This window comes from Sciurus vulgaris (genome assembly GCF_902686455.1).
Source record: "Sciurus vulgaris genome assembly, chromosome: 2".
NCBI classification, from domain to species: domain Eukaryota; kingdom Metazoa; phylum Chordata; class Mammalia; order Rodentia; family Sciuridae; genus Sciurus; species Sciurus vulgaris.
The window spans coordinates 98,806,785-98,822,260 of NC_136462.1; the positions used below are offsets into that span (position 1 = coordinate 98,806,785).

At 34.0% G+C, this 15,476-nt stretch overlaps 1 protein-coding gene across 6 annotated transcripts in view; it reads left to right on the plus strand.

Moving 5' to 3' along the window:
• USP8 (ubiquitin specific peptidase 8) overlaps positions 1-15,476 on the plus strand; it is a 55,313-nt gene that overhangs the window by 16,541 nt on the left and 23,296 nt on the right. For all 6 annotated transcript variants that reach the window (XM_079129902.1, XM_079129907.1, XM_079129903.1 and 3 more), the window contains 4 exons: positions 6,782-6,944; positions 9,154-9,196; positions 11,409-11,553; positions 14,913-15,075. In XM_079129902.1, coding sequence (XP_078986028.1) covers positions 6,782-6,944; positions 9,154-9,196; positions 11,409-11,553; positions 14,913-15,075 — 514 coding nt within the window. The remainder of the gene's footprint in view (positions 1-6,781; positions 6,945-9,153; positions 9,197-11,408; positions 11,554-14,912; positions 15,076-15,476) is intronic.

Consider the following 15,476-nt stretch of genomic DNA (forward strand, 5'->3'; position numbering starts at 1 on the left):
TTTCATTGGCATTTAGAGCAGTTCTGTATTAATATATTTCACATTCGTCTTTACTAATTCTCTAATAAATCAGCCACAGAGCTCTTCTCCTTTTAAGTTTCTGAAATCTGTATATAGTTAGGATTTCTCTTTCATCAGGCCAGCAGTCTGAGAAAGGAATTTGAAGATAGTCTGTCTGAAGTTTGGAAGGTAAATTATAACTTTAAAATGAAAGTCCTAAACACATTGGGGTAAATTTTCTGCTAAAGTCTGCCTGGTCATTTGGTATCATGCTATTTATCTCCCCTCTCCTAGGGCAAGCATAATTGTAAATTCCAAAAACACTTGAACCAAAAGACCTAATAAGTATGTGGAAAATGTTTCAGCATCACTTGCCATTAAGGAATATTTATTTAAACATTTATTGATTTACCCATTTTTTTCATATCCATGTTAGAGTGATCTTAGATTTAATTTTTACCAACTCTGGAAGTATCAGAATTCTCCAGAAATTAAATAGGCAGGTAAAGGAACCAGAAGTGAGTGTCCGATGAAGAGTGAGCCTTGATCTCACTTACGTTAACTAGTTGAAGCTCTGAAGTGGGAACGTCATCAGCTCTGTTTGAGGATTTGCCACTCTACTGTAGAAATGGAGCAGACAACAAGGTGGGGGGTGAGATGTGGATATCAAAAAGAAAACAGGAACTGGACACAGTGGTGCCCACCAGTGACTGAGTCTGAGCAGGAGGATTGCAAGTTCAAGGCCAGCCTCAGTAACTTAGTGTGGCCCTAAACAACTTAACTAGACCCTGTCTCAAAAAAACAAAAATAAAAAGGGCTGGGGATGTAGCTCAGTGGTACAGTGCCCCTGCGTTCAATCCCTGGTACCACGAAAGAAAAGAAAGGAAACAGAAATAAAGAGAATCTTAAAAGTTTCCTCATTTCTGCCAGCCTGACTGTGCTTACTTCTTAGGGTAGACAGTTCACATACTGTTCCAGCATAGAATACTACTAGAGAAGAGATATAGAGCAGTGGGTAAGTGTGTGGAGCCAGATTCCCTGGGTTTGAATCCCTTTTGTACTTACTAATTGTGTGATCTTGGGCAGGTTACTTAGTCTCCCTCTGCCTCTGTTTTTTCATCTGTAACTGTGATAAGAATAAACCTGCCTCGTAGAGTTTTTTAGTGCATTAAGCAAATTAACACATGTACAAACGCTTAGATTGATGCCTGGCATGTAGTAGATACTCAGTATTTGCTGTTGTTATTAACAATGGAAGCAGCCTCCTTCAGCACCTTTCTTTCTGGCATTCTAATGATTTACATTATTGAGTCTAGGTAAAACATCTGCATAATTTTGTTTCTTGTCCCAAGTCTTTCATTTCTGTATTGTAACTGTGAAATAGATGTTGGCATATGAGATAGAAAAATCTGGAGTTGATGTTTCCGTTAACATAACCAGTGATGGTACTTGCTTGTTCTTCTGTCAGCAAGTTTTCAAACAGTGCAGTAAGAAAATTGGGGAAGCAAATACAACAGAAATTGGTCCTATTGGAGATTTCAGAATCTAATACTGAATATTGTCTGAACAGGTGTAATCTGGTGAAACCTCTGTTTTTGTAAAATCCTATATGAAATTGTTCACTTTTGTTTCCATTTATTTTAACATGGATTTTTATAAATCTAATAGCATATTGTTTTCTCTGTAGAGTTTTATAATTTATTTGAAAATATTTTAAAATTTCCCTTGTGATTTTTTTCCCTTGATCCTGGGATTGTATAGAAGTGTGTAGTTTAATTTCGAAATATATGAGATTTTTTTTAATATCTTATTGATTTCTAATTTAAGTTCACTGTGGTCAGAGATATTCAGTCTCTTTAACTATATTTTTATACTATGTCTCAGCATATGGTCTATCTTAGTGAATGTACTTATGTGTACTTGAAAAGTGCAGTTGTTGAATAAAGTGTTCTCTGTATGTTTTTAATTCATTTTGTGTCAGTACAATGAAATACAAAGATAGGCAGACTGACTTTGTAAAGAAAGGAGGTTTATTCAGCTCATGGTTTTGGAAGCTGAAAGTCCAGACAGCATGGTGCAATCTTGGGCACCACTACAATGACTTTATCTAATTCTAATCATCTCCCTGAGGGTCTACCTTTAAGCACCAAAATCACATTGTTTTACTAGCTTAACACTTTACAGTGGGGATTAAATTTCACCATGAGTTTGGTAAGGGGGAGGGGGGTTCACAAATGATTTTCAAATTATAGCACTATGTATCATTCAGCTCAAAGTGATTGAGTTTTGTTCAGATCTTCTCTGTCTTAACTTTTTTGTTGTTTTTTATTCATTGAATTTGAGGGGATTTTGTTTGCTTGTTTTTGGCTAAGTTGTAATAGTTACTAAGAGAGGGTGCCAAAATCCTAATGTATTTATTTCTAATGTATTTATTTAATTCTTTCAGCCTTGTTTTATGTATTTGACATTGTAATTCTGAGTACCCAAACTTTTATTGCTATTATAAATTCCTGATGAATTGGCCTTTATTTAGTTAGTTATTTTTTGCAGTAATAGGGATTGAACATAGAGTATTGTACAACTGGCCACATCCCCATCATACTTTGAGACAGGGTCTCACTAAGTTGTCAATGCTGGCCTCCAACTTGTAATTCTCCTGTCTTAGTCACTAAGATTATAGATGTGTGCCATTGTGCCCAGTTTGAATTTATCTATTTATCATTATATCCCGCTTTAAATCTGGGAATATTCTTTTTATGTGTATTGTTTGCATATTTTTCCATTTACTTTCAGCTTTCCTATACTTAAGTGCCTCTCATGTACATATATAATTGAATCTTACTTTTTCATTCATTCTGACAGTTTCTACCTCTTTATTGGTAATTTTTATCTGTTTGTATTTAGTGTAATTACTGATGTAGTTGTACTTTTAGCTCTGCCATTTTACTATTCTTTTCTTTTGTGTCATGTTTATTTCATTTCTTAATTATTTCTTGCCTTTTAATTATTATTTAAATTCTACACAATCACCTAGCTTTTAACTATATTAAATTTTTTAAAAATAGGTTCTCCAGGGATTTCTTTCTCAGATGTATGTGTGTGTATATATAATCTTTAACTATAAATGTTATATATCATTTGCAATCATATGTCTGTTTACCACCCTTCATCCTTTATGCATTAGTTGTCACATACACATACACTAGAACCTCCCCCAAAATAGGGTTATAATTTTGCTTTAAATATGCATATATGTTTTAAAGAAATTTTAGAGAAAAATATTCCTTTATATTCACCCTTTTATTTACCATTTCTGGTACTTTCTATTTCTTCTAGATACAAGTTCCATCTAAAAACATTTCCTTGGCCTGAAAAACTTCCTTTAATACTTCTAGTAGTACAAGTCTGTTTGGAACAAATTCTTGATTTTCATTTATCTGAAAATATCTTTATTTCATATTCATCCCCACCCCTTTTCTCTCTTTTTCTTTTCTCTCTTTCCTCCCCCAGCATTGGAAATTGAGCCTGGGGTGCACTACCACTGAGCTATACCTCAGCCCTTTTGTTTTTATTTTGAGACAGGGTCTTGCTAAATTGCCTAGGCTAGCCTTGAACTTCCTCCTGCCTAAGCTTTGCAGGTGTTGGGATTACGGGCTTCATCTTTATTCTTAAAAGATATTTTCAGAATAACAGGATTTATCCTTTTATAAATTACAGGATTCTGGTTTACAGGTTTCCCTCATTTCTTCTAATACTTTAAAGCTATTTCGGTGTCTTGTGACATCCATTGTTTCTTATGTGGAAATTCATAAGTCATTTCTGTCATTGATTCCTTGTATGTAGCGTGTCGTTTTTTTCCCTTCAAGATTTTCCCTTGAGCTCTGGTTTGCCTATGATGTGGGAAGGTTGGTTTGCTTTGTATTTTTCGTGTTTGAGATTCACTCACATCCTGGTGTATGTAAATTCATATTTTTGATCAAATTTGGAAAGTTCTTGGCCACCATTTCTTAAATATTTTTCCTGTCCCATTTTCATTGTCTTACTGGAGCTCCAGCTATACATATGATAGACCTTCCTATTTTGTCCATCAAATCTAAGTTGTATTGTTCTTCTCATTTTTCCTCCTCCTCCTCCTTTAAATTGTTTTCTCCTTTCTTCAGATTGGATCATTTCTATTACTCTTTAAGTAATGTCTCCAGTTTTCAGGTAGGTGAGTTTTTGGGGTTTTTGTTGTTGTTGTTGTTGCTTAGCCCCTCCTCCCTAGACATGCATTTCAATTCTAGAATTTCTGTTTGGTCTTTTTTATAGTAACCATTTCTTTGCAGAGGTTTCCTATTTGTTCATTCATTAGAAGAACATTTTAAATTTATATTCTTGATCCACTTTGAGTTTTGTATGCTAAATCCATCATCAGGGTTATTCAGAGTCAGTCTGCTTTGCTTACCACTTCTAAGTGTGGTCACATTCTCTTTTCCTTGTATATCTAATAACTTTAGACATTGTGAATGATATATGTAGAGGCTTTGCATCTATTTTATTCCTCTGAAGTGTTGATTCTCTTGTCCTTACAAGCAGTTTACTTGGTTAGACTCAGATTTTAGGTTCTGTCTTGCTGAAATATCTTTCCAATTCTTTTAAACTTAGCTAAAAGAAAGACTTAGCTCCTTAGTGTCTGCCCCATGCAAGATTAGTTCAGGTGTCACATAGAGATTTGGGCAAATTTATACAAAGAAATTAGAACTCTGGCTCTCTGGAATTAGGATTTCTATTGGAGTTTTAGCTGCTTCCAGCATCAAAAAAGCCCTGGTTTTAGGTGTTAAGCTTCAAAAAATGGGAATCTCACTTTGTTCAAGCATCAATTCCTGTCTACTTCTTGCCTGATTGTGGTTGCTACCTGATTCTTACGTGTTGTCCAGAGTTTATAGTTTTCTGTGATGATTTTGGTACAATAGGAACTACTAATATATTACCAAAAAACAGAACACCACATCTTTTTGTTGTTGTTGTTATTTATTTTGGCAGTACTGGGGATGGAACCCTGGGATGCTTTGCCCCTGAACTGTAACCCTAGCCCTTTTTATTTTGAGACAGAGTCTGGCAAATCGCTCAAGAATTTTTGGCCTGGAATTTGTGATTCTCTTGCCTCAGTCTCCTGAGTGGCTGGGATTACAGGTGCGCTGCACTGTACCCAGCTTGCAGCTTTATTTTTTACAGAGAAAGGATTTTGATTTTTTTTTTTTTTTTTTTTTTTTTTGTACTAGGTATTGAACTCAGGGGCACTCAACCACTGAGTCACATCCCCAGCTCAATTTTGTATTTTATTTAGAGACAGAGTCTCACTGAGTTGCTTAGCACCTCGCTTTTTGCTGAGGCTGGCTTCCAACTCAAGATCCTACTGTCTCATCCTCCGAGCTGCTGGGATTATAGTCCTGTGCCACTGTATCCAGCAAAAGGATGGTATTTTTTTTTTTTTTAAGTGTGAGATATAGTTATAATCACCATGTTTCTATCAAATCATAGTGACAATTTCACCACTGAAGTAAATCATTCAGAACCAGTCTCTAAGCATAAGGATACAAGTAGCTTAAGGATTTAGAGAAACATCATTTTCCTTATACTCTTTCCCCTTAAGGACTATCTCAGCCTTGTTTGACATTCTAAATTCTTCTCCAAGACTTAAAGATTTGATTTCTTGTTAAGTGGATGCTTATCAAATTGGAAATATCTTATTGATAATATATTTGTTCACTGTTAACGTGATGTTGATAATGTGGTAGGAAACAATTTTGAGACTAGAAGTCATTCTTAAATTAGGCTTAAATTTTTTAATGAGTAAATTTGGCAAAATTGTTTGAGTAGTCACCATTTCCTTTGAATAGTTCTGTTTGTTGTATAGTCCTATTTGTTCATTTACAAAATTTTAATTGAGAGCTATGCATTCAAAAGGGTATATAAAATGTAAGTATATAACAAAAAATAAAATGAAAACTATTGATTCATTCTTTATTGCCCTTGTTATTCGTTTTTCTTCCTCCTCCTCTTTCTTTTTCTCTCTTTCTCTGACTTAAACTTGAAACTCACAGACATTGCCAAGCATTGCTGGTGTTATAATCTGATAAGAAATCATTCCATATCTTTTGGGCATCTGCTGACTGTAGTTAGGATAGCTGTGTAATTTTCAACAAAATGGAAAATTCCTTGAAATCCTCCTTTAAAAAAAAAAAAAAAAACTATTAACCTTGATAATACTTCCTCCTCCCCTGTGGTGTTAATACTCTTTAAAATGATCTTTTTGACATATTTAATCTAAATCATAAACACAGGTGTAAATATTTGATATTTGTTTCTTTTGCAGAAAGAATTAGGGACTTGTAAATCTTGAATCATTGAAAGATTGAAATTGTGCCAGGTGGACATGGTGGTACATGCCTGTAGTCTGAGCTACTCAAGGAACTGAGGTGGGAGGATCACTTGAAAAAGGAAGAAGATGGAAAACAGAGGAATAGAGCAGAGAGCATAAAGTGACTTTCAACTTGAGAGCACAGACTTTCTTTTCAAGATTTTTTGGCAGGTTAAAAGGAATGTACAGATAGCCGCAGAGGGCAAATATACGAGTTGTGGTTTATAATGGAGCTCTAGCAGAGTTAGATTGCAGATGGAAGGAGAGATCATGCAGCCACAAAGTACCTCCAAGGCAGGGGTACTAATTTTTTAAAACGTGAACTCCTTTGCTTTCCATTCTCATGCTAGTAAAAGACATCTTGACTTTTTTTTCAACTAGATATGAAGAAGCTGAAGTTCGGAAAAAACTTGAAGAAAAGGACAGACAGGAAGAAGAGCAACTGCAACAACAGAAAAGGCAGGAAGCAGGAAGAGAGGATAGTGGTCCATCGGCTAAAGGTTCTTTGGAGAATATGTTGGATTCCAAAAACAAAACCCAAAGGGTATTTCAAATTTATTGTGTAAAGTAAAAAGACTGATTCTTTTTGTCAGATGATATGCTTATGGGGAGTTAAGATAGCTCTATAATGTTCTTTTAGGCAACAGGGATAAAATATATTTTAATTTGAAGCTGAATTAAATATTATAGCTTCAGTTGAGTTTAGGTTTTTCTTTGAGTGTCTGTAGCAGTGTGTTCTGTTTATTAATTATATTTTTAAGTCACTGTAAACTTGATGAGAGTGGTAAGAGCAGTTGAACTGTGATTCAGTACATCTAAGTTCTGGGCTTGTGTCAACTCTTGCTGAACCACTCTGGGACTCAGTAGATGATCTTTAAGGTTTCTTCTTTCTCATAATGAAATTCACATTAAAAGAAAGATTTGGTATACTACTTTATTTGGTGCTGAATATCTATTTCTGGAGTCTCATTCACTCCTTTTTGCTTTCTTCCTTCTTTCTCTGATTTTTCCCTTCCTCTTTTGCTCTTTCTTTCTCTGATTTTTCCTTCTATCTCCTTCCATTTTGTTTAGCTACTACTTGTAGTCTTTTTAGCTTATATCATCTGTTTTCCAAAAGCCACCAGTGACTTATTCTATATCTCCAGCTATTATTATCTCCCTAACTTCCTCAGAATTATTCTTCCTAAAATATAATTTCTTTGTTATTACTTCCTTGAGAAATTTTCCACTTTGATTTTTTTTTTTTCCTGGACATTTTATAGCTTTCCGATATCATTTGTATGTGAATCATCAGTTTCTTTAAGTAGTGTCAGCTACAAATGTAGCCCAATGATAAGAGTGCTTGCCTAGCATGTGTGAGACCCTGGGTTTAATCTCCAGCATTGCCTGAAAAATAATAGCAGTGACATTGGGCTAAGCACTACGTAAAAAGAAGTGTAGAAATCTGGTTTTTAATTTTAGGAACTCTGTTATGGAAGAGAAATAACACTGCCTTTGGAAGATATTTATTTATGGGTCACATGGCTGGTATTATCAAATAAGATTTGAAAGGACCATAGGAAGGGAACTTTCTTAACTCTTCACTTTGTTGCCTTTCCAGAAGTGGTCACTTATAACTTTTACTTGGTTTTGCCTTTTTATTTTGGAACTAGAACACAATGAAGTTCTCTCACCAAGCTTTAAAAATCAACTAACATTTTGCCATACTTTTAAATCTGTCTTCTGTCCTTTTTCTTTTGCTGGGTGTTTCAAATCAAATTATGGTCAAGTATACCATTTTACTCCTAAATATTTCAGTATTCATCTCAAAAAAAAAGGAATATATTCTTAATAATTACAATGCTATTTTTCCCCCTCACAAAGTTAGCAATAATTTCCTCATATAATCCAATAACTATTCAGATTTCCCCACTTGTCTTGACATGATTTTTTGAGTTGATTTATTTCAATCAGGATCCAAACGAGGTAGACAAATTTTTGTTTGGTTGCTGTGTCCCTTAAGTCTCTAAAATAATCTCCACTTAAATTCTCTTCCCTCGTTTTTCATTTCATGTACTTGATTTTTTAATATTGGAAAATGAGCATATTCTGTATTTATCTTAGGACTTCCTCCTTTTCTCATGTACTTGTTTTTCTATATTCCATATTTCCTTTATTTCCTATAGAGTTAGTTTCAAGTTTGTTTCATGACAGGACTGCTCCACAGACGATGATGTATCTTCATATTGTATCACGGGAGGCAGCACATAACATACATTTATTTTTAATGTTTTTATTAGTGAAGCTAAAATTGATCCATAGGTCTGTTTCCGGTGTGTATCAGACGAGTTAGTATCTTACAGGATTATCACATGTTGTCTTGGTTAGAAAATGTAAATTATGGAATTAGTACTTTGTATTACTTCATTTTCCTTTAATGATATAATAGAGGATACTGGCATAGTTAGAATTATTTCATTTTAAGAAACACTTTCTTAATAAATATTAAATTTCTGTAATTTGTGTTTTAAAATTATATTTGACCTTTAATAGAAGAAAATTGTAAGGAAATGTCCTATGATTCTGATATGCTTCTAGTTATTTTAGCTGTTGTTTACTTCCAGCATGACCTGGTAATGATATTATTATTCATCTATATTTTTATAAAATGTTATTATTTGGCACACTTCCTTTCTTAGACTTTGTGTTTCAATGAAGTGTTAATGTTGAACCTTTTGTTCTATGAAAGTTGAAATTTTTTTTCTATGAAATAGATCAATGGTGAAAAGAGTGAGAAAAATGAAACTTCAGAGAAAGGTAAGTGTAAAGAAAGAGGAAGTTCTTTTGAGAGCTTCCTTTAATGAGAATAAACTTGAGATTTTATACAATAATTCTTAGCATTGTGTCAAATCTCTGTAAGCTTTATCATTTTTCCTGACCTGCATAATTATATTGAAAATGTTTTAAATTCTAGATTTATTCACTGAAGGGAATATTTTATGAATAATTTTAGCCTAAAGGACATGATAAAATATGATAATGTGAAGTTGAGAAAATGTCAAAACTATAGTTGTCCTCATTTTCTAGATACAGTTTAGCATGGTGTCTAAGAGCATGACTTCTCAGAAGTCAAATTGCCTGGATTTGAATAATAGCTTCTCCTCTGAATTTTCACATTATCTCCAAAATATTCCTTAACCCCTCTACCTCACTCTCTCCATCTGTAAAGTAGGGATAATAATAAAACCTGTTTCATATAGAGTTCATGTAAGATTGAATTAGTTAATATATGTAAAACTCTTAGAATCTATAGTAAACTTTTAGTGCTAGCGATTATTATTTTCCTCTCTAGGTTGTAGACCTAAATTCTTTGCTGAAAATATTGCCATAACAGTGTTTAAAATAAACAGAATAATGTGAGGTGTTGTTGATTTATTCTAAGATTAGATTTTATCCATTTGTTGCTTCATAGTTTCTCATGCTTAAAAATTACCGTTCTCAATGTTGTTTTCACCTTGTTAGTCTGGTTTGTTGTCAAAATAATCTCAGTGGTCAGAGAGGAAAGAAAGATGTGTATTAGCAGTTGTAGGTGTTTTAGCTTAGGAAATACTGAGACTAGCTTCTTTCCATAGCTACTACTGAAATAGTTGTTTTTATATCTAAATTCCCTTGTAGTGCTCTTAAATTTTATACTCCAGGTGGTAGAGCTGAGGAAAAATAGCATCATGGGGCATATTTATTTTGTCAGGGTCCCCCCTCCCAAATTAAATAAATAATTGCAGTAGCTTTGGTTTCTTTTTTGTTAAACTTCTTAGAAAACATATTTTTCTTGCTTTCTGACTGGGAGCCAACTAAAGAGCATCAAGTAAAATGAGAAGTGGCAAGCTTTCCTGTAAGGTGTTAGGTAGTCAGTATTTAAACTGGAGACCTCTGTCTTTTTTCTCAGCTGTTGCACTGAAAGTAGCCATAAAGAATGTGTGAACAAATGAGCATGGCCCCATTCCAATAAAATAGGTGACTTTAGTTGTCTTCCCCTCATGTGGAACACTGATAAGTTTTTGGCTTATTACTATGGGAGTACTTGGAAATCTAAAAGTTTTTTGAGTACTCATAGCACTCCACTGGAAATTTTTAAAGAGAAACTTAGAGTCTTTTGGGAATTTTCAAACCATAGATTTTTTTTCTGGTGAACGTTTTCCTACTGTCTTAATTTTTAAAACAAGAATATTCATACCATTCATGTAATCTTACATATACATAGGATAATGATATCTGTCTCATTCCACCATTTTTCATTACATGAATGGTATGAATCTACATCATGCACAATCATAGAAATGAAATGATGTTCCCCATTTGTGTACAATGAATCAAAATGCAGTCTGTAAAAAATTTTTTTAAAATAATAATAAAAACAAGAATATTTACATAGTTAAGTATATTAATTTCCTTTATTTTGTACCAGTAACAGAGCTAACACTAGATGTAGTTGTAACTTCAAGAGCAAGTTTTTATTTATTTATTTATTTTGTGATGCTGGGGATGAAACCCAGGACCTTGCATGTCGTAGGTAAGCTCTTTACCTCTACCACGAGCTACATTTCCAGCCTAAGATTTGATATTTAAATCTTTATAAACAGAGCACTGCTCTGGCACTGTGGTGTACCTGTGATCCCAGCTATGGCAGGAGAATTGCCTGTTCAAGGTCAGCCTCAGCAATTTAGCAAGACCATATCTTAAAACTAACAAATAAAAAGGACTGGTGATATAGCTCAGTGATAAAGTATGCCTGGATTCAGTCCCCAGTACCACAAAAACAAATAAACAAAGCACTAAACTGGTTTCTTAATAAATACTAACACAAATTATATTTGTTAGTTTAAAAGATGATAAGTGGTATGGGATAGTACATATATGATAGCAAGTATACTTTGCTCTTCTAGAAAAGGTGTGTTGGTCCTGTGTTTGGTAATTTGCTAGCACATGGAACTGTGTTTTTCATGTCTCTACTTTCTCCCTCCATTTCAAGGAACAGTCACAGCAAAGGAACTATACACAATGATGATGGATAAAAACATTAGCTTGATTATAATGGATGCTCGAAGAATGAAGGATTATCAGGATTCCTGTATTTCAAATTCTCTCAGTGTTCCTGAAGAAGCCATAAGTCCAGGGTAAGTCATAGTGTATTTAGAGAATATGGTAAACTGTGCACAGTAGTAAATGTTAGAATCCAAGCTAAAAGCGATAAAGTAGTAATTTCTCTTCCTGTTGACCTTTCATTCTTTTCTTTTTTATGACATCATACCTCAACCCTTTTTTGAAGCATAATGTCAAGAAACATTCCACATTGGCTATTTTCTCCTGTCAGTGGCATTTGGAGTCTTACTAGAAATGAGATGAAACTGTTTTTTTGTGCTTTCTCTCCCCAGGTATTTGTTGACTGATTTCTCCTGTTACTTTCTATTTATAGATTTATGAATCATGTACCAAATTGTGAACCAATTGTTCTACATACCACAATTCCCCACACTGTTATCTAGAAGTATACAAATACTTTCTTTAAAAAGAATTATAGCTAAGTGATTAAGAAAGGATACAGTCTCTGAGTCAGACTACATTCATGTAACTGTCATTTATTGCATTATCCTAGCTTGTGCCTATCCTGAGCCTATGTTTCCATTTGTAAAATGAGGACAAATAATAGTACCTACCTTACAGAAGTTTGAGGTATTTTGTATATACCACATGCACTTAGAACAGTGTTGGCACAACTAAAAGCTTACTACAACATCACTTTAAACATTTTTGGTAAAAAGACCTTAAGCCTTTTTTGCATGTATCTATGCAAGTAACTTCATAAAATAAAATAAAGTTACTTGCATAGATACATCATATATTAGAAATCATTATGACATAGTACCAGAGCTAAACTTCTAGATCCAGGGCTATTTTCATTCTTTTGAGCTTCTCATATGTAAATCATATACCCTGTAGATTTTAGTTTATGGGATTGGATTAGTTAAAATCTGTGGTACAACATTAAAGTATGCATTTTTTTAATCATATGATGAAATCTGCAAAATTTTTGACATATTGCAGATGCTTAATAATTGTTTAACCTGAAGAGTAGAGTACTTTGTAAATATCCTACTTAAAAATAAGATCAGAATGCTTAGTCTCATCAAGCAGATGTGAATATATTCCCAGAATTTGAAAAGATGAAGTTAATAGTATTTAGATGATCTATACCAACAGAAAGCTGGTGGTTTGAAAGTTTGTGCTCAGTTCTACATTGAAACTCAAAAAGATGACTTTAGGTTGAAGATTAAGGACAAATTACATATTGAGAAAATTATTCCCTTTTAATTTCTGTTCCAGTCCTGAGTTGATTAAAGGAGTTTCAGTTTGGTCCTAATGTACCTCTTAAATATTTGATTATCTCCCTTTCTTACCAGGGAGCAGGCCTTAAGTTTCTTTAGGCAATCGTACTTATAGCTAGCTGATGGGGATTACATATTTTTTCATTTCTATTTCTAGATTATTTTAATATAGTATATGCCTTCCTAAGTGTTTAGCTCCTTTAGCTAGCCTCCAGACCAAGAAATAGGACATAATCATCACTTCAGAGCCCCTAGTATGTGCCCTCTAAGTTATTGGAGGAAACCAACTTTTTCTTCCCTTAAATATCTTAATTGACTCTATTTTCTATTCTAGTATCAGGCAATTCCTCCTTCCATCAAATGGAATAAATGCTTCAATAGATGAGTAGAAAACTACCAGTTTTTAACAGAACATATTCATTTGTCTGTTTTTAAAATTTTATATAAATGGAATCATATAATTTGTAGTATTTTATGGATAACTACTTCTGTTCAACCTTATGGGCTCTGTGTGTGTGTGTGTGTGTGTGTGTGTGTGTGTGTGTGTGTGTGTGTGTATTACTGGGAACTGAAGACTGAACCCAGGGCTTTACAAATGCTAGGCAATACCACTGAGCCATATACCTACCCCTAAACCTTATTAGTGTCATCTCTGTTATTGTATGTATTTGCAGTTAGTTAATTCTCATTACTATGTGTGTTCTGTTATGTGAACACAGCATAATTATCTTTTATTTTTAGACTTACCTTTTTATTGGAAATTTTTCCATATATATAATGACATATAATTTCTTATTAAAATGAATTTATTTAAGTAGCTGGGCATGGTGGTGCATACCTATAATCCCAGCAGCTCAAGAGGCTAAGGCAGGAGGATCACGAGTTCAAAGCAGCCTCAGCAAAAGTGAGGTGCTAAGCAACTCAGTGATACCCTGTCTCTAAATAAAATACAAAATAGGGCTGGGGATGTGACTTAGTGAATGAGAGCCCCTGAGTTCAACCCCCAGTACACCCCCCAAAAAAGAATTTATTTAAGTAAAGGATCATTTCAAATTGAGTATTTAGATTAATTATTACATTTAAATATTAAGTTATAGGACAGAGCAGAGTTGAGGCAAATTGTGAAGATGATCCATGAAAGACTGAAGTTTAGGAAACACTGGTTGATACTCTTGTTTCCCAAAATGCATTCAGTAGAATACCAAAAGGGATCCAGATAGAGGGAGTGGCAAGAGTAGAAGCCTATAGGCAGGAGCATCCAAGAATCTCAAGGAAATTGATGGCCGGACTGAGTGAATAAACCAGGGCAAGTAGTTAGAGAAGAGGGACATTGAGATAATAGGATTGAGGATACACACACACACACACACACACACACACACACACACACACACACACGGCAGGACATTGTAAGGATTTTACTTCTTATTTTAACTCTTTTTTTTTTTTTTTTTTTAAGCAAAAGATAAGGTGAACAGCATGCCTAAATAGTTGACATAAGAGGCAGCATTGAAAGTTGCCAAGTAAGATTATAAATATGAGGCCGATTACCAGAGTTTTAATTCTGTCTCCACTTACCAGCTGTAGCCTTGTGCAAGTTACTTAGTCTTTTTGTAACTTGGGTTTCTTGTCTATAAAATGGGAATTATGTCTACCTTATAGGATTCTTATGAGGGTTGAGTGAGGCATTGAGGTATTTAAAATAGTATCTGGCACATAATAAATGCTATATGTGTTCGTTAAATAAACATTTTGCTATTTAGTTAATTATCGATTGCCTGTGTAGGTATTATAAGAGAACTGAAATGTGAATAATGTTACTCAGATGATCCCTGAGTTGTTTATATGTGGTAGAGAGAGGTGCCCTGATGACTTCCTCTGTTTTCAGTTTTGCCCCAGCTTTCTTTTTTTAAAGGTCAGAATTGAGTCCATTTATTTCAGTTTTAATAATTATTGAAATCATTTTCCAGCATGCAGTAGTGAAAGGGTTCAATGTTTAGGTTATTTGATATCTTAATATACAGTTTGACCTTAGAAAGAAATCTGCTTGAAGTTTGCTATGACTTAGTACAGACCAGAACAAAACTCATATTAGTATGCCAGCATCTTCTGTCAAATTTTGTCCCAATACAAATGTTAATACATTTCAGAGTCACTGCTAGTTGGATTGAAGCAAACCTCCCCGATGACTCTAAAGACACATGGAAGAAAAGGGGAAATGTGGATTACGTGGTGCTTCTTGATTGGTTTAGTTCTGCAAAAGATTTACAGCTTGGAACGACTCTGCGGAGTCTGAAAGATGCACTTTTCAAGGTTAGCAAGTTTCCTTGTTAGTTTATTGTAACTGTAAGCCGCCTTTGGTTGTTAGGAAAATGTGTTGACCAGCTTTTCTCTCTTGCTTTGGCTATATAATTTTTTAATATTCACATTTAAAAGATTAGTTTTCAGTCACCAGATAACAGTAAACTGATTTATATAAAATGTATTAGAATTTTCATCAATATAAGTTGTCTGAAAAAATGATTTTTTAAAAAAATGTTTGCTTTTTGTTGTTATAAAAACTAGGGTGGACATGGTGGTACACACCTCTAATCATAGCTACTCCAGAGACTGAGGAGGATGAGGAGTTCAAGGCCAGGCTGAGCAACATAGTGAGATCCCATTTCAAAAAAAGAAGAGAAAAGGAAAGAGAGGCAGAATTAGACTATAAAACA